Genomic DNA, 25529 nt, shown 5'->3' on the forward strand with positions numbered 1-25529 from the left:
CCTGTGCTCACCGTTGTTTGTTCTCCTCCTCCCCCACAGGAGTGGGAAGCGGAGGAATAAGAATTGCTCCTTGTTATTCTGCCGGTGGTATGGATAGCTCGGGCTTAACGCTGTGCTCAGGGGCTAAATTTAGTCATTAAGTCTATTGTTTCAGCCATTTGCCATTCTGAGGTATCGGAGCAAGTTTAATTTTTATTAAATCCTCTGATGGAAGACTTTGGAATGATCACACGCCCTTACTGCAAACCACTCTTACATTGCTGCAGTTTGTGCTGCCTCACATTGCTACAGACTTGTCATTCAGCCTTGAATATTCGCTCCAGGCAGTACTCGAAATACAAGATGTAAACCCAGGAGAAGCTTATTAAAATTTTGCCTGTGGTTTGCCTGGGAACTGAAAGGATTTAAATCATTGTAGTTTCTAATGACTTAGTTGGTTAAAGCCTCCAGTACCATCCCTGACACATCTTTTGCTGATCGATAGCCCAAAATGCTGTTCTGTGGTTGGTATTTTGGTACCTAAATCTGGTGTTTCAGTGTCTAAGGACGCACGGCGTGGCTGTGTGAGGTAACTTTGATGGTTGTACTTCTGCGACTGGGTTTATTTTTGGAAAGCACGAAGTAAACAAAAGTTCTGAGTCCTTAATCAGGGACTAGCAGCATCCGTTTGCAGGAGTAGAGAGCTCAGTTAATTGGGTTAAGTTTGGAAAGTAATGTGCTACTCACAAGTATTTGTATTTAAACTGATGCCGAACCAATTAGAGATTGGTACAGTATTGAAACCAGGAGCAGATGAGTTTTATAATCTATATATCGAGGATGGAAGTAATTAATTAGGGGAAGTAATTAAAAAAGGGGGAGGGGCTGTAATTGTCTTTTAAGCAAGACTAGAAAATTTGTGTCAAACCAGGGCAGGTATTTTTAACACCTTCGCCGAGGTATTAAACCTCCGCAGGTGCCGCCTAAAAGGCGCACCCCTCGGCTGCCGGAGCGGAGCCCCTCGGCTGCCCCGGCTCGGTGCGGCGGGCTCCGCTCCGCTCCCTCCTCCCCGCCGCCCTTCCCGGTGCCAGCGGCGGCGCCATTGGATGTACCGGGAGCAGGGGAGCGGCAGGCACCGCTCCAGCGCCGGCGGGCTGCGGCGGCGGGAGGAGGAGCAGGAGGAGCAGGAGCAGGAGCGGGCTCAGGTGCAGGCACCGCTCGCACGGGGGAAGCAGCGCCAGCCGCTCCAGCCGCACCGCGGTGACAGAACTCCCCGGCAGAGGATGCGTGTAGGTGAGAAAGCTTCTCTATTGCTTTAGCGGGGAATTAGAGGAAGGAGTGATTTTTTTTTTTTGTATCGTTGCATTATAGACAAAGGGAGCGAATAGCCGGAAATATTCTGGGATGTTATAAAACCTAAAAGGACTTTACAGCGTGGCGATACAAGACAGGAAATGAACTCCAAAAAGAACGCTTTCTCTCAAAGTACTGCGACAGAATTGAACATTGAGCTCTTCTGGTGTCTGAAATTCCTCCCGAAGACACGGCAAGGACTATCAAAATCAGCCGAGAGATCCCGGTACTTTTAAAGAGACTTAAAGCAAACGCCAGCGTAATATCTGAATGACCTTGGAGATTATTTCGTGTGGATTCATTAATTTTCACTGCCAGTCTTCTAGTCTCAGGAACTCTAGGATTAAAGATGGTTTTAACGTTTTAGGGGCCTTTCAAAAAACAAGATTGTATACATTTAAGTACCTGCCTAATGGTTCCTGAACTAATCAAGCATTTACTTAGAACTGAACACAGAAGATCCTTTCTTTTAACGTTTTCTCTCTCCATAACTGTGACTAAAATGAACAAGGTAATGTCCTGCAATTAGAAGAGCATTTCTTTTAAAGCAACTATTTATTATGCTGATCATCTAATAAATACAGAAACCCTAAACCCCTGAGAAGATGAAGCTGAATAACAGAATAATGGAGTAGTAAACAATGGCAGCTTTTCTAGTCAAATCAGCATTTCATTAGCTTCCCAGCAGAATGCAGATGGAAGTTTCTGAGCTCGTTGTGTGGGGGTTTGTGAAATGATTCAGGTGTTGCTACAGAGGTGAGCAATATCATGGCTATACCTATGAACTCCTGGGTACTGATCCACTGTAGCAGATATGGCAGAGTTTCCAAAGATGATTATTTTAAATTGCTGTTTCTGAAATTAAATTCAAGAGGATTTGTTTTGTCTCTGGGGACATTGAATTATGGTTCTGACATTAATAATTGTAACGGACTATAACTGTTTGAAGGAACTGTGAATATTGACATAAGTCTCCAAATTCTATTCTTAAATTATTTTCATTTTCAAGTGAATAGACACAATCTTCCTCATTGTATGTTAGATGTATGTTTGCTTTCTTAGGAGTCAGAGGACAAGTCTGCCTCATCCCCCACCCATCTCCCTCCAAATAAAATTCATTATTCATACCCAAACAGTGGTGAGTCTATTGGAATTAACCTTGACAAAAATGTTTTCCTTACCTTTCCAATGAATAGCACGGATAAGACGGAATACCATCTCCTGAATGGAACCAGGAAAGACAGCATTAGAGGATGAACTTTTTCCTTTAGTCTCCAGTCAGTCTGTGATTTAAACTGAGACATTGTAAAGATTATCTCCAGTAACTGCTGGTCCAGGAAACCTGAGCTGTACTGAGGTTCCTCCTTCCCTTCCTCCCCCTCTCGCCAGTATATTCCAAAGCAAAGGACTTTCTCAGGAAAATAAGCAGTCAGAGATTTCCCTCCCCTCCTTCCCTGGGAAATGAATGTGTCCCTTTTGTCAGTTTTTATTTCTGTATTTCTGGGTACCTGCTTGTTTTAGAAGTGCCTTGTGTTTGCTAAAGATGGGTCAAGAGCACTGGAGGAGCTGATCAGTGGCCTTTCTCTTTCTGGCTTTTGTTTTTCTTTTCTTTCTTTCTTTCTTTCCTTAAAGCCAAGGTGTGCCAGAGGTGATGCACTGATGCTGAGGAGGCATCAACAGCTATGGGACTGTAATCCCCTCCCATGTAAGCACTGGCAGTGTCTGCAAAGAGAGATCTGGAGTCGCTGGAGCAGAGTTTAGCTGCTGTTCAGCAGGTCACCTGCTCACTCAGGCTCAGATTGCAGTGTTCCCTAAGCACAAAGCATGAACCAGTCCCGATGGATTGAATGGAGGACTCTGAATATGAGCAGTAGTGTTATGAACATATCTGAGCACCTCTCCTGCCCTCTTGGATTTGGTCACTACAATGCAGTTGACGTCTGTATCCTTGAGACAGTCGTTATTGTCTTGCTCACATTTTTAATCATTGCGGGTAACTTAACTGTGATATTTGTTTTCCACTGTGCTCCACTCCTGCATCATTACACCACCAGCTATTTTATTCAGACCATGGCCTATGCTGATCTTTTTGTTGGAGTCAGCTGCTTGGTTCCTACTCTGTCACTGCTCCACTACCCGACAGGTGTCCACGAGTCCCTGACTTGTCAAGTTTTCGGATATATCATCTCTGTGCTCAAAAGCGTGTCTATGGCATGTCTCGCTTGCATCAGTGTGGATCGCTATCTCGCTATAACCAAGCCTCTCTCCTATAACCAACTGGTCACCCCTTGTCGCTTGAGAATCTGCATTAGTTTGATCTGGATCTACTCTTGCCTGATCTTCTTGCCTTCCTTTTTCGGTTGGGGAAAACCTGGTTACCATGGAGATATTTTTGAATGGTGTGCTACCTCCTGGCTAACTAATGCCTATTTCACTGGCTTTATCGTGTGCTTACTCTACGCTCCTGCTGCCTTTGTCATCTGCTTCACCTACTTCCACATCTTTAAGATCTGCCGGCAGCACACCAAAGAGATAAACGATCGCAGAGCTCGCTTTCCGAGCCACGAAGTGGATGCTGCTGGGGACAGCGGGCACAGCCCCGACCGCCGCTATGCCATGGTTTTGTTTCGGATAACCAGCGTGTTCTACGTGCTGTGGCTCCCCTATATCATATACTTCCTGCTGGAGAGCTCGAGGGTGTTGGAGAACCCCGCGCTCTCCTTCCTAACGACGTGGCTTGCTATAAGCAATAGTTTCTGCAACTGTGTGATCTATAGCCTCTCCAACAGCGTTTTCAGGCTGGGACTGCGGAGACTGTCGGAGACAATATGTTCGTCTTGCACGTGTTTGAAAGACAGGGACGTGCGGGACCCTAAGCCGAGGAAACGGGCAAACTCCTGCTCCATTTAGAGACAACGCGGAGTTTCGATAGGATCTGCCGTGTCTGGAAACTGGCCAGAGAGAAATGTTTACTTGAACAGCTTGCCGTGGTGTTAGAGGGAGTTTGAAAGGGATCGTGGAAAAGGAAAAGGCTGCTGTGAGAGGGGTCACTGGACTCTGGGGGAATCGTGAGGGGAGCAGTTCCACAGAGACGATGAAGAAAGTCAGGACTAAAAACCTTCCAAAGGGCATGAAGTAACTACCAGTAACTATCAGAGGAGGTTCCTCATAAAATAAATAACTTAGTTACTACCTTATGTTTTACCCCTTGTAGACAAGCTGTCCTACTATCTTTGTGTCACAATATACTGTAGCCTTCTGAATCTCAATATATTTAAGAGGAAGCAATCAACATCACAGTAAGCAGCTATCCATAAACTATATACCTGAGGACTGTAGTAGATACTGCAGGTTAATAATCAGCTCTGTCTCTGCTCACATCCTGTACAATTTTCAGTTGTACAATGCATAAACCCTGCCCTGGGCATGACGCTTTGGGATTAACCGGCACCTTTTGGTACCACTGTCAGAGGAGCTCTCCCTCTCCTTCTCATTTCCCCTCTTTTCCTCCACGCTCTGCATCCCTAGATTCCATTGCATCCGGGGGGAGTTTAGTTTGGGGGCACCCACGAGGTAAACTGAGTTTCAGACCGTTATTCCTGCAGAAAGCACAAGCCCTTCCTGGCTGGCTGAGCGACTGCAGCTGCCTGTGTCCAAGGACTCCTTCAGTCGATCCCCTTAAATCAGCACACGGTATCCATGTAGTGTCCTTTAGGGTGTACTAAAGCTTTTCCTTATTGGCTCCACAGACACTCCTAACGCAGAGATGATAATGGCACCCAGCAGTGTGTCAGCACTGCTTGGAGAATTCAAACTAACCAGCCCTTCTCTTTGGGAAGTCTAAATTGCTCACTGTTGTAGCTGTCAGTCCATCGTGTGAACCTCGCTTGCACATGCTGTACTTTTTTTATTTTTTTATTTTTAAGGGAAAACGTAAATTGTGGTCTTGTGCCTAATGTTTTCCTAGCACATGGAATAGGTCAATGCTACAGGGTTAAAAAAAACTTACACTCGCTTTAAGAGAAACACTTCTGTGCCGTTGTTGAATAGCTCTTTGTTAGGCAAGTGTTCTCAGAGGAGGTGAACAAGACAGTTTAGTGTTAATTACAGGCCAAGAGCTTCGGTATTTCCTTTTGTACTGAACTGACTTTCAGGTCCACTGATGAAATCTTTCTGATTTTGCGAGGGCGCACGTTAGGTTTGTGTAATAAATTGCCAGGGGTTCAGATGCATGCCAGTCGATACGATATTTAAATTATGATTTTGAGCCAAATGTAATTTTCTTAGATGGTTATTGGCTTTTAAAAAGGGCCCAATTATTGATTATTGGTGCCTTTTAACACTGCACTATTATTCCTTCTTTCACCAAAATGCATATGTAAAGATTGTGCCTATTACTTTTTGTAATGGAAGCTGACCACGTGTGCACACCTGTGGTTTGACTCTAGAGCTCCCTTAATTCTGTACTCTTTGCTCTGTTGAGGTGGTTCTGAACCCCTGTACATTTTTTTTAAACCTGTAAGAAAGTTGAAACAATGGAATAAAGTAGTATTATGTCTATCAAACCCAGCCTTGGCGTTAGTTCCCTGATGTCACCCTCTGTTCTCTGTGAAAATCCTTTTGGGTGAAGGATTTCAAATCCAGACCTCAAAGCTGCTCACCTGCTGTCTAAAACGTTCAGATACCAGTTTCTGGCATTGCACAGTTTTCAAAGCAGGTTCAAACATGACTTCAGACATTCCTCGAGCTGAGCCGAGCTGTCGCTGACAAGCAGCTCTCGTAGATATTAGGGAAAAATAAGTCCTGTCCTTCCCATGGATCTGCTAATGCTCCATGTCTGCAGGAACGTGTCTGCTGCCTTCTTGTGACGAGTTGCTGTTTATTTCAGAAGGCTCTTTTGGGCTGACTGCTGCTCTGTAAGGTTGTGTAACCCCGGCTGTTCTTACAAACACAGCTTGGGGTCACTTGGCTTTGTCATTAGTGTGTCATTGTGTCCTGCTCAGTAGGCCCTCGGTGTGCAAGGCTCAGGTGAGGAGCAGTGAAATACCTCATTTCTCCCCACTCCCAGGGCTGGTTTCCTACCAGGGGAGTCATTTCAGACCTGTGCTCCAGCGCTGGCCGCTTAATGCTTCTGCTTTTCCTTGGCACTTCGGGTGACAGGTTTCAGTGGGACCTTCTGAAATTCAGGAGAAGGTCTAGAAAGTGCCTGAAGTTGCATTAACACTTCCTGAAGCCAGGCTGGGGGCAGCAGGGGCGTGGTGAGCGTGGTGCTGGAACTGCAGACGTGCAGGAGCACCTGAGGTAACTCAGCTGTGGCCGTGCCTTAGTTGAACCCTGTCGGTGTGACCTCAGCAGTGCAGTTGATTTTCGAGCTTTATTGCCTGAAAATGGGAGGTCAGAGAGAGGGTTTGGCCTCCGGGGCTGCAGCAGGAGGTTTGCTCACCCTGGAGGGCAGAGTTAGCAATACATCCCTCTGTACCATGTGGAGTTGTCAGGTGGAACTGGAGATTTCCTTTTCCCTCAGGCAGAGAGTATACTAGAAATCCAATACCCTGCAAACAACTTGTAGGTTCCAAGGTTCTTCACCCCCTTTTTTCATTTTTTTTGGTTGAACGTTGTTGCTGCAAGAACATTAATTCACTTACCTGGACGCTGAATTTCAGCTGCTGTAAAATCACATTTCAAACTGTTCTCTATAAATCTCCTGGCATCTGTCAAATTAGACATCCTCAGCAGACTTAAATATTGCTTTTCTTCTTGCTGTTTCCCAGGTGACAGGATTTGACCTGGTGCTCGGTCACATGAATCTTTTAAATTTAGTAAGCGTGTTTCATTTTTTGGAAGTGCTTTCTGAACTCATGATTTAAAATTTTTACTTGAGGGAGGTTTGTTATTGTTTTACTAATGCTGTCTGGGGGTTCCAGCTGGTGCTAAATTCTCTTCCAAAATCATAAGGCTGGGCGTTTTAGTGGATTAAAGGAGTCTCAGAAATTCCAATCCCCCAATCTGTCATTTTTGATTTACATTCTGTCATTATATGAAGTCTCATGTTTTTGTACGAAAATCTGATTAAAGAATGAGACTTTTAAAGCTGGCATTTGGAGTACACATCCCACTTTCATGTGCCTGAAGATCTTTTTGATTTGTGAAATACCTGGTAAATAGGTGAGCAGAGACTAACTAAAGAAGTTGAGAGGAAAAAAATGTTGTTGATAACAGAGGTGATAAAAAGTAACTGTGAGAAGAAAACATATGTAAAATATTAAATGAAAAAATGAAGAGATAGACCTAATAGTCAAGTAAAATAAATATATATCCAGAAACCTCGTTTTTGCAGGTAGTTTATATTGTGCTCTTGCATTTCTCTTGAACACTTCTGTTTGCAGTGCCCCAGAGGCAATGTCAAGGGTGATTGCCTCACCATTTTTGGAACCTCCTGTCTTTCAGCCTAAGGAAAAGTCCTAAAAATTGTGTGGTGGCAGCAAAAGCACTGCCACAAAAGTAATCTTTCCTTTACCAAATTTGATGTGCTTCCTTATTTTCTGGAATGGCTAAGAGATTTTCTCCTTAAAAATTCTTAAAAATTCTTTAAAGGGAAGAGGAATTGTAGTGATGAAAAGCACGTTGATGTCTTTTAAAAGTTTACTTCTTGTCCTAAAGTAAGATATTTTTCCCCTCGCTTTTGCTTAAGAATCCATTTTGTAGCTGTACTTGGTCAAGCACGAGGTATCATGCAAGGTTTATTTTTGTACTTCCTCTGCTGAAAAGTTGGGAAAAGTTGCTTTACTGAGCCTCCTTTCCCAGGTACAGTTTGGGAAGCCCTTTTAGAAGTATTGGTTTTGTGATTAATTTAAATTCATTGGTGTTTGTCAGTGGAATATCCATAAGCACACTTAGTTTTTGCACTCAGCAAAAGTAGTAAAATGTCCTTTTTTGGGTAAATTACCCCAGGAGTCAATATTCCAGCTGACAGGGAATGAGGAGTTACGTCACTATCGATCCCATCGCGGTGTGGAAGTGCTTTCTCTTCCCGTGCCACAGTTGCAGCTAAACTTGTAAATACACTGAGTTTTTATGTTTTAAAGCTGGCCTTGGACTGCTGAGGATCTACAAGTCCCCAAACCGCTGCTGTTCCCGGGCTGGGAATATCCCTTTACCAGCTCCCCAGCTCCGTTGCTGCATCCCTGGAACACCATGGTCCTGGAGCTGAGTTTGCCAGGGAGCAGTGCCAGAGGTTCAGCAGGCCAGTGTTGCCATGGGGGAGCAGTGTCTGTGAAGGTGGCAGTGGCCTCCCCAACCATCCACCAGGATCAGCTAATTTGCAGATCTTTCAGTTTTATTGTTGAGAAGTTCAAGCCTTTGACTTCATCCCTGCCCCCTGTTCCCTCTGACTCCTCTTTTTTTTATGGGTGCTGTGGTTCATCGTTCTGCTGAAGAACTGAATTAGATTGATTTTGTTGGGCTTTTTTGATGGAAATACTTCATGTATGTCATGTGAATGGCCAAACCAAACACTAATTTGTTAACAAGATGCCGATGAATTTCTACGCCTTTCCAGAAATGGCAGCATGGCTGAGGTAGTGTTTTCCTGTCACCTGCAGCATTGCCTGGAACGTTGCTGAAAGATTTTTGCTAACCAAATGGAGTTCAAGTAATGCCTGATTTCCCCCCCCCCGTTTTACACAGACATGTTTAAATTTTTTTTAAGTTATGTACTGAATTTATATACACGGGTCTCTGCAGTCATTTTTCATTTGTCGACAGAAGTCTTTGCCGTTACAGTTGATGGGGTAAAAGTGATGTAGAAGGGTATTTAAGAGGAGCTTCCTACTTGCAGACACTGATCTACTCTCTGGTGAGCAGGGAGAGGACCCAGGGAATGACCTGGAGCTGTGTCAGGGCAGGGTCAGGTTGGATCTCAGGCAAAGGTTCTTCCCCCAGAGGCTGGTTGGGCACTGCCCAGGCTCCCCAGGGCAGTGGGCACAGCACCAAGGCTGCCAGAGCTCCAGGAGGGTTTGGATGATCCTCAGGGGCACAGGGGGTGACTCTTGGGAATGGTCATTTGCAGGGCTAAGAGTTGGATGGAGGATCCTTGTGGACCCCTTCCGACTTGGCATATTCAGTGATTTTTCCAGTCGTTCTACAGTGCAATGATTCCTTTCCCAATCTGATATCAGGACAATCCTCTGGGCTCCGTGAGCTGTAAGTGCTGAAGGAGTGGGATGGGAATGGAGAGGAAGCTGTTAATGGCTCCGTGCCCCAGCACAGCCCCAAGAAAATACTGAAAACCCCTCACTTCTGCATCCATAGTTTTTGTGGCCTCTTCTTTGTGCAAGGACTCTGAAAGGTAGGATGAATGTAAGGAAACCTTAATGCTTTCAGCTGCACTGACAAGTGGCTAAGAAAAGTGATTTCAGGCAGTAAAATCTTTGGGATTTTATCCCAACCTTATGCTGACTGCTGCCAGGCTTAAACCTTTGGAGCAGGATGTGACAGCAGTGCTGAAGGGTTTTCATTTTAACCACTGTGACATCGGTCTGGACAAAGAAGAGGTGATTGGGAGCAAAAATGAAACTTCTGTAAGTGCAGTGATTACCAGGGAGAAGAGTTTTGCTTCTCCTGAGTGATGTTTATCCTTCCTCAAAGCCCACAGTCTGAAGTTTGCAGCTGGCAGTGTTAGAAAAAGGGCCAGACATCAAGGTTTTGAGAAGGAGAAGCTCAGCTGTGTCAGTGTGGATTATGTGAGGGCACTTCTGTGTCTTGACAGAATTGCTCTTTGTTTCTTATTTTTCTTTAAGCGAAATTAGATGTCTTTTTTTCCCTTCTTCTGGAAGTTATTTGAATAAGCACAAATTCTTCTCGTCATGGAAGAAGTCCATTTGTCCCTTCCAACTCAGCATGTTCTACGATCCTATGAGGTAGTTAAATGAAGGACAGGGTGGTGGTTTGGGCAAGTTTAACAGAGGGTCCTGGGAGAGAACCAAGTATGTTGCTTGTGAAACATGTACTCGGAGTTTCATACAGTTTGGGCAGGAAAGTCTTTAAACACCTATACAGGTGAGAGTTTCCAGTCCTTGTATGATCTCACCGGTGTTATTTATGCTTCTGCAGGTACTATTGACAAGTTCTTGTGTGACATCTAAATTTAGAATTGTAAACGGACAAATCTGCGACCAGGCAAATTTGCTCTGCCCTGGGAAAGGCACTGGCAGAACCTCCTCTTCCCTTGGCTGTTTGGGGTCACCGGCAGCTCAGCACAAACCCATTTTTGGGTACCAGGATGAGGGATGTGCCTGCCCTCTGCTTCAACTCTTTCTCATGGACTTAATCCTTCACAAAGGGGTGAGAGACAGCTGAGGGCAGCAGTGCCTTAAACTGCCTCAGCAAGGGTTTTGCAGAGCTCTGTTTATTAGGGCTTTTAATGGTAAGGAAATTCATTGTCATTAAAGAAAAGAGAGATCTATGTGCTACAAGTAATGAGTTGTTATTGGGTCAAGAACAGATTAGTCTGGTTTTCATCTGTGCCCTCAATAGGCCAATGGAGCCTTCCTAAGAGTTTCACTGCACTCGGGTGGATTTTGGACGCTGCAGTTTTTATAGGGAGTTTTTATGTACAGAAGGGTTGTAAACAGTCATTTCATGGTGAGGTTTCAGTGGCAGCTTTTTGTTCATTTAGGGGCCTTGGGGACCACTCTGTGGCTGGAGTTGGAGAAGCGCTAAGTGTGTGCTAAAACTGCCAAAGCCAAGCCAACAAGCACAGCCTAGAAATGCAAGACCTGTATCCACAACTGCTTTCCTTGTAATGTTGGATATTCTCCAGGCAATATCTCAAGGTGCCACACAGAAAAGCCAGAAATTAGCATGTAGTTCTGCTTACATTCGTTATCATAGTTAAATTTAAGATTTTTGGTTTTTTGACTCAGGACTTCTGGAAAGCTTATTTTCTGTGATCTCTTACCTTGGGAACTTGCAACCAATTAATCATTTTCCTTTGCTGGCTGTGCTTTACTTGGTCTCTGGCTTTTGGGGTTTTTGAAGTTCAGTTTTAAATTTGAATTTGCTGTTGTGTAGCTGTGTTTTTCACTTGACTCACAGAGGTGAAAACCTTCATGAGAGCAATGGAAAGATCATATCCTTGAAGGGAACTACATCCAGTCTGACATCTGTTTAGGCTGCATTTCTTTGCATCTAAAAGAAGTGTTGCTGTACCTTGCTTACCAGATTTCAGGTGTCTTGGCAAGAGCCTCAGTGACAGATGACAAGTTCTCTCAACCTCTTCTGCTGGGCTGAAACATTATTTGCCACTGATTTTATTTGTACATGTCGCTAACTAAAGAAACTCTGTTTTGGTGGTGAATGGGTATTTTGGAGATACTTGATCTGTCTGTTGTATTTCCTCTGGTTCTGATGGCAGAATAGGGGGGTTGTTGCTTAAGTGCCACTGGAAGTTTTGTCCACCTTATCCCTTTTTTGGGGAGAAGTTATGTCTGTGGTGGTTGGTCGTTGATACAATTGTGCTTCAACGATCATCTTATTTTATGAATTTCATTGCATTAGTAATGCCTGTAATTTGAAAATAAAAATCGTAACAAAGTGCTCTTGTAATAATGGTACTGGTTTTGTTTAAAAATAAATTTATACCAAGACTAAAATTCTTCCTGTTGGTATAAAGAGATTTGAAAGGTGATGTGTGTGAGGAGTACCTGTTGGTAATTTATTTTGGGAAAGACTTGGATTTCAAGTGGCAGGTGAAATTCAAGAGGTAAAATATTAATATTGGTTCTGAAGAAAAGCAGTTTTGGTTTTCATACAGTAACAAAATGAATGGTATCTGTTTCCTCTAACTTGCTTATGGAGATGGTAGCTTAATGAGCCATGGCTTAGCAAAAAATATTGAGATATTAGTAATTATAAAAATAATTACGAAAATTGTTAGAAATCATCTCTGCCATCACCATGATGTGCCCAAGTGTAACTAGTCCGTGTTAGTACAGCTGGAAGGAGTTCTCAGGAATGGCAAAGGGAGCTCCTCTTCTCTAGGGAAGAGTTAAAGTCTCTCAGATTTTCCATCCTAGAAAAGAAAGGATTGAGGTGCAGGGGAGTATGAGAAATCTGAGAGGTCGTGAGTGTCCTCGGGAAGAACTTGATATAATCACTCACTGTTTCTCTTCCAGGGAAAAAAAATTAAAATGAAAAACTGTGAAAACAAACTGTGTATAGTGAATTGTGGGATGTGTTGCCAAAAGAGTCTCTGCATGGCAGAAGCTGACACGGGTTAAAAATCCAGGGAAATTCAAGGAAGAACAGGGTGTTAAGTGGTGTCCTTGTGCTTCTGGCCCAGGAGCCCGTGTGCAGCAGGTTATCCAGGGCTGTGTATCCCACTGTGTTTGTCCTGTTCTTATCCTTATCCTTAGGCATCTGTTCCCAGCTGCTGTTGCAGACAGTGTTGATGCCAGAGGACCTACAGCGTCTGCTCTTCCCTTCCTGCTCCCTGCCCTTGGTGCATCCTTATTACTCCTGTACTACCTCTGGATGTTTCTTTTCACACTTGGGCTGTCAGGAAAAGAATGCCCAGTTTACCTCAGCTGCTTTTTCTGCATAAAATTGTGAGTGAGGAATAAACATCTGTGGCTGTGTGTCTTTGTGTGTGTGTGGAAGGTGGCAGTGAGAGAGAAGTGTCAGGATGATCAACTGTCTCCATCTTTTCTTGCTACGGAAGCAAAACACCTCCTGGAAAAGTACCAACAAAGCAGCTGTGAAGTTCTGATGTCAAGTATTTAGGGGTAAACTTTTTAAAAAATTGGTACCAAAGAACCAAGCTATTTTATAGGCAGTCACAGCAAAAAGGGCTTCTTTAACCCTATTAAACGCTGGGATTTTTTTAAATTCAAACAGGATGCTGCAAAAATAGGATGCCTGCACTAAGTTGGGTACCCCAACCAAGCTGCAGCTGGTTCAACAGAGCTCCAGCTCCTCTACTTCCTTGTGCCTTTGGAAAACTTGTGGTATCAAACCAAGAGGGTAGAAGAAAGGGCGGGCACTGCCATGGTGTATTCAAGGAGGAACAACCAAATCCTTGATGGAATTGCCTTGCCCTGGCAGCCTGTTGTGGCTGATGACACGTGACTTGTGGTGCCCAACAACTAATTGGTATTTTCTCAAGTGTTTCTGCAGTCCCCAAAGTTAACAGTGAAGCAAAAGGCAAAGGCAACTACCTTTTAGAGCTGTGCTGAGGATCTTGTCCAGTGACACTGCTCCACTCCTAATTACAGCATATTATCTGTTTTCTGAAAGAATGTATTGAGAAATGAAACCAGAATTCCAACTAGATCTCTGTAGAACCGGAGCTGATGTATTTACAGAGCTGGAAACAGCTCTGCCTGTCAGCAAATCTCCAAAACTCCTATCTCCTCACTAGGTTTTACAGAGAGCTGTTCCATCCTACTCTTTTCATTTTGTGATTAGATCAGTTAACGCCCGTTTGCCCCAATTACATTTCTCATTTGCTTTTAAAAGCAGCATCAATAGTCCTGTGAACAAAAGATGATTTGTTCGGGTCCTTTCTTCCTTGGGTTTCAGTGGCTAAATCATGAAGTGGATTCTCCATGTTCAGATGAGTTTTCCTGTGTTGCAGTTCCATGTACTCCTGCACCTTCAGGCTAGCTTGACTTCTCTCCCTCTTCTTCCTTTTGTGGAAAAGATGGGAAAATGTCAGGCAGAACTGCAGCTTTGGATGTCAGTGTTGAAGTTATTTTCATGACTGAGTTTATCTTGTTCATTTTCTTAGAGTAGGATTTAAGTGAACTTGCAGAAGCCAACAAGACCATGGGCATTACTTCTTATAAAGTAATAATAATTTGAAAAACAGTGTGCTGGTACAGAAAATGATGACATTTCATGTGGGTATTTGGTTTATATTGTGGATTTGGGGTTTTTCTGTTACCTTATTGGAAACGCTCTTTAATTTAAAACACTGAAAAAGGAAGGTGTGTGGGCACTGGCATTTGTAACATGTCTCCTAACAATGTTTGCAGTCTAGAAACCATCAAAACTTGGCAATATTTTAATCCAAAAGCATTTTTTGCAGCCTTAAAATATGATAGCTTGTTATTATTAATTATCATGTACATTTTAGTTCAGCCCTTCATTCCTGCTGCACAGAAATTCCTCTTACCTTCAGGGGAACCTGGGAATTGTGAGGAACTGATATGGAAAGCCCTAAACTCCTGTTTTTTCAGCAAGTACACACATGACTCATGAACTGTCCCTCCCCTAGCCCGGAGTGCAGCAGGAGCATTGCTAATGAAACAAGTGCATCTGTGTTTGTGTGCTCGGCTGGAGACAATATGTTAACATATGTTCCAACAAACTTCTCATTTCTGTTCAAAAATACTGCTACAAAAATTGTAGACCATGAAAGGGAAAAGAGGGAGAACACTCAGCTCTGCTTTGCTACGCTGCACTTCACATTTTCAGTCTGGTTTTTGAATAAGCAAATCGACAGGCAGGATTTGAAAGCAGGATGATTTTTTTCCATGCATGTAACAGTGCTGGTTCTAGGAATATTGTGCTGTGTTATTCCAAATTAGCAGAAAAGTTTTAAGTATAGATTGTTGTGGTAAACACAGGACATCTCAAATGATGTCCTTAAATTATGCTTTTTAAAAACTCCTCTGTCTTACCTCTGAAGAGTTTGGGTTAAATTTTATTAGAGTTTCTTTGTCGAGCCCTCCCTTTCCCCCTAATTGCATTGCTTTGATTTTTTTTAATTTAACAGCATATTGGCCATTTTTTCTTGAAGTGAAATATGACCACATGAACCTAGAAGGCATTAAAACGTTCCATGGCTAGATTAAAAATTGAGATTTAATCTTGATTCAGTCTCATTTTTGCTGCTGTCATCTGTTACTGTCCAGTTTGTCTGGTGGACTATTTGAACATCCAGGATTAGAGTTGGAATCTCAAATGCTGTAGGGCAGTATGTGGGGTTTTCTTATGGAAAATGTACTTTTCTATTTATGTAAAAACCAATTGTCCTTTAACTGTTTACTGTTGTGTAGGACCAGTGAGATATTTTTCTGGCTGCTGCTACAAGGAGCCTTTTTTCATCGTGGGAGAACTTTTCTCATAACAGAAGGTTGTTGGTCACACTTCAATTTATTATTCTTCTGCCTTTATTGTCCACTACAAAATAACCTCATGCATATAAATCAAGGCCAGGTTGTGGCTTGTGCTGTTAGAAGTGGCCAAAATGATTTATCTCAGTTCAGTCTCTTTGGTTCTTTCTGGTTCTTTGCAGCAGCATCTCTGGCAGTGTTGGAGTTGACCTGCTTTCTTATTAATCGTTTTCTTTCAGAATTAGGGCAATATTAGCATACATTGTGTTATATTTAGATTTCACTCTTCTTGGAGTTCCATGAAATTAGATTTGAAATGGGAATTCAGGATTTTGTGCCGCACATTTGTATCCTGGCTTGGTAACTATTCCAACCTCTTAGGCCTGGTTCAAAAAATTGGTAGCTCTGAACCCTAATTATAATATACTCATAATATTGGTCATAATTTTAGTTTTAACACTTAGAAGAACATAGCTCTAACCTTAAACTTGGGCCCAGTTGTTTACTTCTCCTGACAAATGAGTAGTTTTGATAAACCAGCGTGATTGAAAACTCGCTTTCAACACGGGTAGAAATGGCACTTTTTTACCCTTTTCATTTGTACCTTGGTCTCTTGTTTTTAAAGATTTGGGTATTGATCAAGTGTATAGTGAGAGGCCTCAGGGTTCACACTCATTACGGGTTAGAGAACTCCCAGGAGGTGAATCTCTGCGTGGGAAAAGGCACCAATCCATCCTGAGCTGAGGTGAAGGAGGACGTCCTTCCTCCCCACCCTGGCACACGCAGAGATACCATCTGGGAGCACGGGATGAATTCCAAATGGGGCTTGGAGCTCTTCCAGTCGGTGTTCCCAAATCCTTGAAGTGAACAGGACAAAGCACAGCCAGAGGAGGCCTTTCCCCAGCACCAGTACCTTCAATGACAGGATGGTTTTTAAAGCTTTAATTCCCTCCAGTCAGGGTGGGGTGTTTTGGAAAGGTGGAAATTTGAAGTGTTTTTAAGAACATTTTGCTTAAAAACCTTCTGTCTCATTTGTGAGGGTGTTTCTTCGTGTGTTGTTATCAAATATTGGCTTCTGGAGCCGTGGTTTTTTACACTTCTGATTAGTTAATTTATCTCTCGCAGTAGGACAGAACATGAAAGGAAAGAGAAGGACCTTGGACAGTTATCTTCACCTTTACTAGTTTTGATTTCTATAATTTTCTTTTTTTCCGTGAAAATCATTTACTGAGACCCATGAAGAGGAAGATTATTTAGAAAAACCTCTTACTTTTTTAATTACTAAATTTTTAATAATTACTAAATTTTTAATAATTACTAAATTTTTATTACTAAAAATTACTTAGAAAAAAAGAGAAATTTTTTTTATTCCTTTTTTTCTTAAATGGTTTTAAATTTTCTCTTGGTTACACATCGGTATTTTTTTCTTGAAGAAAATACCCAATGATGATCCAAATTTGATCTGTTCTGGCGCCTTCTCAGTCTCTAAATTTATGTTCAGTTTATATTCCTTAAGCTTCGGGGAGTATTTTTTCATATTTCAGGTATAAATTCCCTATAAGTACATCGAATTAAAACAAAACCAACCCCCCAGATTATTAAGATAAGACCAAGAGCTTCTACGTAATTTTGCACTTCTTGATAGTCCTTGTTTGTCTCTCTGAGGTTCCCTTTTCCAGGCTTCTCAGTGACCTCCCTGCTCCTCCTTCCAAACCTCAGCAGCATAAGGAAGATGCCCCCGGCGTTCAGATCTTTACATGTAAAGGTCATTCTCCAGTGGCTTTTAGAGAGGCAATAAATAATCAAGAATAACTTGGACTTGGGGAGACAAAAATGATACATCATGGAGTTCAGAGCTTTGGGTATTGTGATCTTTTGGGAGCTGCAGCAGAGACACAACAACCCTTGGAAACCGGAGGGGTTTAAAGACTCATTTGAAGCTCCTAAATAGACCTGGCCTGATTTTTCAGGATTGCTGAGCAACTCAGAATCTCATTCAGGTAACTCAACAACTGAGGGCTTCCTACTAAAACAAGTAAATAATCTCCACAGATAGTCTGTTTAGACTTACTGGGATCTAAAATTTGATCATTTCCTTCTAACTCAGATGATGATTTATTCTTTTAGCTAAGTTAGGGATTGTGGCTATTTAGCCTAAATCTGCTTTGTTTCTGATTGTTGTATGGCCTTCCTGGAATTGATGGTTACACTGACAGAAATACTATTATCAGTTAAGTCTGATGGATCCATCAACATAATGGATTGTTTTCATTCCTCCTGTCTTTCATTCATTTATATATTTTTTCATTCTATTTATTTTGTCATTCTTCTCTTTCTGATTCTCCCTTTTCCGTGTAGTTTCAGTCAGGTGCTTCCAGGCTTTTCTAACCAGTGCTCCATGTTGTCCCAAGAGCATCCTGGATGGAAGCAGCAGGAGAGGAAGAGCTGTTGTGAGAGGGGACTGAAACTCCTTGGAAGTTTGAATTCTTTTCAGAGCGTGCTTAGGCAGTTCCTCCTGATAAAGAGGAGTCAAATAGCACATTTTCTACTGCTGCTTTTTAGTTTAAATTGAGAATTACAAGTCTCCAGGGCATGAACGACTAATAGAAAGCAGTTGCAAACCAAATATGTTTTTGTTGATCAAAACTTATTTCCAAGATTCAGATTTCTACTCCAAAAGAGAGATTTTAACTGGATAAAAGAACTTGGGTGAAACATTGAACAATGTGGGGATAAATGAAATCAAAGGAAACAAATGCTTCAGCATTTCTTTCACAGTGGTGGCACCAATTGCACCATAACTGGGAGAGCTTGGTCTTGCTGGGCTGGGTTTCCATTACATTAATTTTTGATTAATTTCATGCTGTTAAACTCAGCAGTCCCACTTTGTGCAGTGTCCAGGATGGGTGATAATGTGGGTGACTTAAAGTGCTCTTCATCTAACAGATAAGAAATAAAATAGGAGGTAACAGGTGGGTAAGAATAAATCACATTTCTGCTCTGTTGCAACAGACAACGTTTCTTTTCCTCTCTCTTTCCATCATCCAGTAGGGAATTTTTGTAGCTTCTTGCTAATGCCAAGATGCAAACAACATCCATTCTTCCACTGGGTTTTTTCCAATTCCATGGTTTGTGTAACAAAACAATTATGTTAGAAATCAAAATTTTCTTGGAAGTTGGCAGTGCTGCGTTTGTATGTGCTGTCTTGATTTGAGCAATAATCCCTGGAAAACAGGATGAGAAGAGTATCAGCCGAAATAGGTGTTTGGGAACACCTTTTTGGCCCTTGGGAATTCTTGGTGTGAGGCAAAACTGCACCAGAGTGCTCAGGAGTGCTCAGCAGCATCCATTGCCTGAGGAAGGAACCAGTGTCTGCAGTGGGGGGCAGGGGTGGGATTTTGTCCAGGTGAAACGATGCATTTTTACAAACACAGCTTTAGAACTGCACTTCTTAATATTGTCCCCACCAGCCACACAATTCCAGGCTTTTATGGGAACTCCGAGTTAGGTGGCTCCTTTTAAGGAGGCACTGGGTGCAGAAGGGCTTTGCTGGAATTGGTATTATTATTTTCCCAGCCCATATGGAGCAGGACCAGAGGACACAGCCTCAAGCTGCGCCGGGGGAGGAGGTTCAGGCTGAACTTCTGCTTTTGATGAGGCTGCATTTTCTAGAGGTCAACCCCAAACACACCTTACCAGAAAAAACAGCAAGAAAAACCTTACACTGACAACAGTGGCAAGTTTGTCCCCATAAAAATAAGTTGAAGAATCAGCAGAGTGATGTAGTATTTTAAAAAACTGTATCCTGGGGTCAGCAAGCCTGAGAATGGGCCTCTGTTTAGCAGTTCCCTTTGTTACAGCCACTGTTGTAAAATCTGCCAGATGCTGCATCCTTTGGCAGAGGTGCTCTGGCTGCACTGAGTTTCATTCCCTGACCACTATATAAGCAGTATATTAACAACTTCTTAATACCACCCTTGCCACACTTCCCGTGCTTCCAAGTACAGTTATTTATTCAAGCTTAAGGCATTTTTAGGTGGAGAAGAAGATATGAGTAGTGCCCAAGCTGTATGGACAGGGCAGCAAAATTCTAGGAAGAGTCTGGGTTGTTAGTGCAGGAAATACTGGTTCTCCACTACATTTGGCTTTCTAAAGCCTTAATAAAAATAGCAGGATAATTCTAATACTCACATGGATGTGAGTATGGAGCCTTAAATCCCTGGTTTATAGGAGTGTTGTGGCTTTGCTTACAGGAGGGTTATGTGAGCGATAAATTGTACCGATGGTGTATTTCTGGAGAACAGAGTGGGGATGAATTATTAACTGTAAATAAATGTACTACTTTGAAGCACTGTTTGTAGTGTAAGTCATGATGCTTTATTCAAAATCGGGAGCTGAGAAAAGCTGTTACTGCTGTGAATAGGTATCCCTGTGAGTGCTGGGATGATGTTCCCCAGGCTCCTTATGCTGCAGATGATGCCCATTACAGCCCCTTTTACTGTCTTCTTTTTGTAGAAGCAAAGGTCTCAGTCCTACCCTCCCCAAAAGAACAACTAAATCCTTAAAGTTATCAAGGAAAGAGCAGAATTAATTTGGTTTAATTGTGGTTAAAACACAGCTGACCCCCAAAGTTAAAAACAAAAGATCTATGGGCGGGGGAGTGGTTGTGGTCCTCTTTGTGAAAGAGGTTGTGGTGTAATCTCGCTGTGTAAGTAATTTGAATCTTAGAAAAACAACAAAAGTGAACGATGAAGAAGTTTATATGAGAGCAACTTACTCGGAGTTACCTAAATACCGAACAGAAATGTCTACATAACAATGCAGAGGAAGGTTTTGGCCAAACTTTAAAACAAGAGCACTTTTGTCAAGGATTTTAACCTCCCACTCTGCCTCTACTGAAGCCACCAGGACCACCCCCCTCCTTGAAAACAAAAACCCCAAATGCAGTGTTCCAGCCTTGCAGAAATATCAAGGTGGGTTTTAATAAGTAATTAGTTACTTATTCATAGGTACAGGTATTTCCTTTGCAATCAGTGCTGGGCAGGGCTGATTTGTAGAGAGGCAAGGAAGAACGTGATTCAGTGAAAACACTGATTTTGAAGTAATTTATTTTCTATTTCTGACCTACTGGTGTTTAACAATAATTAAATGAGCAACAATTAAAAGTGCCAGGTGCCTTTCCTTATGTGCCAGTGAAAATGGTGTCCTGCTGCCCCTGGCCATGGATGTTGAATCCAGGTACAAACTGAGGGAAAGCTGGAACCCACAGAGTAGGTGGGAAAGATTCATTTCCATAAGAAATGAGGCTAAAAATACATTTTAATGTATCGCTAATAGTGATGTATTGGTGAGAGCAAGTTTAATGAAAAGCTGTCTCAGGCAGTTAGGGGAAAACGTTGTTCTGTAATTGGGCACTGAAAGCAGCCTTGGGATTTGTTGCAACAAATAGCAGGGAGCTGACAGGATAAAGAAGAGGTCACAGAGTGGTGGTGAAGCTTTTACAAACACATTTGAAACAGAAACAATGCCCGTGATGCTTCCAGTGACAAGGTGGTGTGTGAGTGGTGTCAGTGCCAACATATAGTCACTGCTGTTAAAGTTACCGAAACAGAACATGTTTCCAGGAGGTGTAGGGAAAGTTTTGTAAAGCCTGCTCAACCACCTCAACAACAGAACACTTGAGAGAATAAAGAGAAGGGATAATAAATAGATTGAAAGTGGAGTGCATGGCAGACTGTGTGAAGCACTGTGTGAGGAAGTCCTTGCCCTCTGCACGGTGCTGTCTTAGCTGTGGGTGCAACACTTTACAGAGCAGAAATTTAAATTATATTCTTCACTTATTCACAGTTTTAAAAAAGCTTGGGACTGAAGGCAGAAGAGGAGACACAGCCTGAGTAGCCTGATAGTTTCTGGTGTTGCCAAATCCTGTTGTTGTTGCTGTGCTGAGGGGAGGTACCTGATGGAGGTACCTGATAGACACTGGTGTGAGTGAGGCCGGGAGAGCGTCTGGTGCCTCCTGGGGCACTTGCCATGTCCTTGTCCATGCTCCCAACCAGGCAGCTGATGGGGCCTCCGAGCCGTGCTGGGCACTGCTGTGGGGAGAGGGGGGTGGTGAGGGTGAGGGTGATGGTGGCTGTAGAGGGTTGTCCTTTATCTGAGGTGGTTGTTTAGTCTGGCCAAGAAAATAGAAGGCAGATGTTGCAGTGTAGACCAGTTGGAATGCTGTCAGGCTACTGCTGAGAAGCCAAAGGGACCAGAGGCCCTGTCCCTGGTGAAACCAAGGAGGTTCCTTTCAGTATAATTTTCTTAAGAAGTGGCAGAAAATGTGTCAACTTCAATTTACCTTAATTTTATGACTTTACATCAGTAACCACTTAAAGTAATTTCAGTTTTCCTTGGTTTACAGTTGACACCATCAGAATGTCAGTGGACTCTGCAATGTCTCTCGTCTTCATTTCTTGTCTAAACCATCTCCAATCCTGGTGCACTGTGTGGCAGCACTGCTTCTGTGCCTCTGTCATTCCCAGCAGTGTAGGTGCTCGTGGGCAGAAGCCAATTAGAGACAGTTACTTCTTCTGAATGCTACTGTCTAAAAAAGATAACCTTCATCCCCGTGAACATTGGCCATATTTAATGCACGTACTCACTGCCAAGAGATTTAACCACAGCTAAGTGGAAATGACACCTGTCTGCCTTAAGAAAGGTTTTAGCATAAAATGTTCCAAATCCAGTGACAAAGGATAATGTTCTGTATGGTAAATGGGTATGTAGTGTAGTCATTTGTCTTAATTATAGTCAGTCATTTTCTCCTTGCAAGTCAAATGTTAATATAGTTTGCTTTTTACTTTTTATACTGCTCAGATTCCTTTAGTATATAACACATTATATATATATAAAATACACAGTTTAAATCAAGCGTTACAAGTGTTGCATGAATCTTAATAGTTATCTCATGTTTTCCATTTGTGTTAAGAACACAAAGTTTTTCTTACTATGTTCAGTAGCCTGCTGATCTTGTTCTGTAATATATGGATCTCTTTATACTTCTGATTCCCCATCGTGCCAGGAAGGAGAATATTTTGTGATGGATGCACGGAAGCCCAGTATTTTGACTTAGCAAAGTAATAGTATTTTGTGTTAAAAAACTAAAGGTAAAACCCAAGAGTAATGCTGATTTAGAGCACTGCTCAGCAGGGCTGTGTGGAGAACACCAACAGCAAATGGAGCCAGAGCTGGGTTTGGGGTGTGCTGCTCACATGGAGTGAAATGATGCAGAAACCCCATTGCTATGAGGTTGGAATTCTTTTATTGCTGACCTGGAGGAGTCACAAACAGAGAGAGGAGATGCCAGTGAGGCTGCTCCAGAGACAAGAAGTAGCTTTCACAGGGCAGCCAGGTGGGGTTTGGGTAAGGTGCTCCCTCAAATGGAATGTGTCTCAGTGGTTGTACAGAAACAGGCAAATGGTGATGTGGTAAATGATACAAAAATTGCTGCTTTGGCTGCTGTTCGGAGTGAGGGATATCTTGAATCTCTGTGGAAGGATATGCAAAAAATAAATCTTTAGATAATGATGGATGTTGTTGTGTTTTCTGTTCTAAGAATTGCAGGTAGTTTTTCAGTTTTCTAAGCAAGGCCCCCGTTTTGTTGGTGACTGATCTGCTCAGTTCCAGTGCCCAACATGGGCCATGAGCATTGCTGTTCAAACTGAAGTGTTTCTGTTCAATCCTTTGTTCTGTGTGAGTCAGTGCACACTTGGACTCTGCTGGTTGGGTGTATATATTGTGGTTCCCAGACTGTACAGGTACTAATCAATGTAATTAATTTACTTTGTGCATTACCTTACCAGCCCAGGCTCTTGCCTTACTCCTACTCCTTTGTTTGGGGTTTAGATTCTCTTAGACGTGTATTTGCTAAGAGGAATTATTGGTAGAAATTCTGGAAGGGTAAGGTCTCAGTTGAGAGTTGAGGGAAAAAAACTAACCTTGCTTTTGTTTCTTTGCTCTTCTAAAAATATCTTCTTCCTTCTCCTCACTGTTGTGAGAAATTACTTCAGTCCATTTGCTTGCCCCACCTCTGGTGTGGGAGTGGGAAAAGTCTGTCTTGGTAGGATTTGCTTACATGTCCACAGTCCTTTGGACAGGGCTATTTGCTGTTTCTGCTATTAGATACTTAGGTAGAAAGGTTTGGGGTTTTTTTATTTGCAGGACCTAGATGCATTCTTCCTGCTGAAAAATATACTCTCTGAAAAAAACCCCCATAAATGCATTTACATACCTATTTCATTAGGTACAAACTCTGTTATTCTTCTACATCTACACACCAAACCCATTCTGCATATGATTTTATTATTAAAAACCAGAGGAATTGGAATCCACAAGGTCTGAGCATTTATTAAGGCCTTGATAAAATATGTATTTTGGGAGTTAAAATGAATAGTTATTTGATTTTGTTTGCAAAGGATAAACAGGATGAAACATTTAGTGATGGAGAACCGTGCATGGCAAGAGGAATGCTGTTCTTCAGGAGAAGTTGTCAGTCTCTAATTGCAACAATTCCTAAATAATTACTGAAAAATCACAGAAGTTTGTCTGTAGCTTTCAGTAAACCCTTTCATTTCACCAAATCCATCCATAACTAAAAAGCAGAGTAGAAATATAAACAGATTATCAACTGTCTGCACTTTATTTGTGTCTGTTGGTCTCTGTTAATGTCAAAGAGATGTATGTTGTGGTGTTAGCAGGTCTGACATGAATTACTTTCAAATGCATTCCCTTTGTCCTGATTCCCATCTCCTGGGCCTGAGCCCTGATAGAATTACTGCTCTTTTTCCTTGAAGGAAAGAACCTTCAAGAAAAGGAGCCTGCAAGCTCCTTATTTTGCAGCCTTGTGTTTTGTCTCCACGATGTTATTTCCATGCACTTCAACTTGATTTAAAATGCAATTTATTTATTTTTTCCCCTATTTGTATTTCACTTCTTTCTCTCAAATACAAAATCTTACTTGTGTGTTTGATGCATATAATTTCTTTAAGACTTTCTGTGTTGGATTTGGAGATACTGATTTGTCTAAATTTAGAGTTGAAATACAGCATATTGTACATACCATTGTCTTTTAATTGTAGGGAGTGCTGAGCAATTTTTAGTTCTTACAAAATCAGGTTTTTATTCTTCAAATGTGACCAATTATCTAATAGAATTCTTTGTGGGTGTGGGTTTGCATGGATGTGGCACAGCAAGTAGTGACATGCAATCTCCTTTTTCAGGAATCTGTATTGTACTCCTAAAGTACCAGCTGACAATAGCTGCCAAAATTAGGTAGAAAATTGAGAGTACAAAGATATTTGAAGCAAAAACTTAAAATCTTGCCTCAGATTTGTAAATGGGTATCAGTTAAAATCTGGTGGTGGACACCGTCGTGCCTCTTCTCTTCCCCCATTTTTAAGATTCTCTCTGCTCTTGGCTAATATTTCAGACCCTGAGGTCAGTCTAGCAGTGTTTTGAAGAGCTCCATGCACTCAGAGATTTTAGGCTTCTTCAGATTGAATTTTTAGAAGATAAACAAGATTAGCAATTGCGGCTGCCCAGGGCAGTGTCCCTGGAAGTGTTCAAAAGGGGTGTGGGTGTGTTAGATTTACTGTCATTTCTTTCTCCCATCAAGTGAAGGTGTGCTTTTCCCTCAGGAACTGAGTAGGAATATGTCACACCAGCGTGGCTGAGGAATGGCAAAGCTCTGGCTCCACCAGTTTTGTCTTGCCCTTCAGCACTGCAAGTCAGGTTCTGTTTTCCAGTATGGAATTCAGAGTACAGTTGTTTAAATATCATGTTAGAAACTATAAAAGCAGCCTAAAAATGAGGAAAAGCCTTTAAAATGTAATTGTACCTAGTAGTGATCTCCTAAAAGCTGTTCAGGACTACGTGTCATGAGTCTTTAATTACAGAAGTTAAAAGGTTGGTACTTATGATTTTCCAGATGATTGAAGGCATTCAAAGCTTTTCAAGTCCGTGCCACTTCTCAACTCTCCTCCCACCTCTATTTGTTCATTCTCCTTTGGTCGCCTCAGTGTGTGAGTCAGGGAGAGA

At 42.2% G+C, this 25529-nt stretch overlaps 2 protein-coding genes across 10 annotated transcripts in view; both read left to right on the forward strand.

Annotated features, from left to right (window-relative positions):
* Positions 1-25529, forward strand: part of RABGAP1L (RAB GTPase activating protein 1 like) — a 224857-nt gene that overhangs the window by 70685 nt on the left and 128643 nt on the right. The gene's annotated exons all lie outside the window — the stretch shown is intronic.
* GPR52 (G protein-coupled receptor 52) lies at positions 1146-5900 on the forward strand. Of its 2 annotated transcripts, XM_027694807.1 has the most exons (3): positions 1146-1272; positions 1351-2088; positions 2965-5900. In XM_027694807.1, exon 3 carries the CDS (start codon positions 3157-3159, stop codon positions 4240-4242), a length of 1086 nt encoding a protein of 361 aa, XP_027550608.1. In that variant the 5' UTR covers positions 1146-1272; positions 1351-2088; positions 2965-3156; the 3' UTR covers positions 4243-5900. The 2 variants fall into 2 exon arrangements, with proteins under 2 accessions (XP_027550608.1, XP_027550609.1); XM_027694808.1 differs by lacking the exon at positions 1351-2088.

Source organism: Neopelma chrysocephalum, unplaced genomic scaffold (genome assembly GCF_003984885.1).
Source record: "Neopelma chrysocephalum unplaced genomic scaffold, ASM398488v2 Primary Assembly neopelma1_98, whole genome shotgun sequence".
Classification (NCBI taxonomy): domain Eukaryota; kingdom Metazoa; phylum Chordata; class Aves; order Passeriformes; family Pipridae; genus Neopelma; species Neopelma chrysocephalum.

Coding starts and splice junctions, on each gene's coding strand:
- GPR52 (XM_027694807.1), top strand. CDS start 3,157: ATGAACCAGTCCCGATGGATTGAATGGAGGACTCTGAATATGAGCAGT.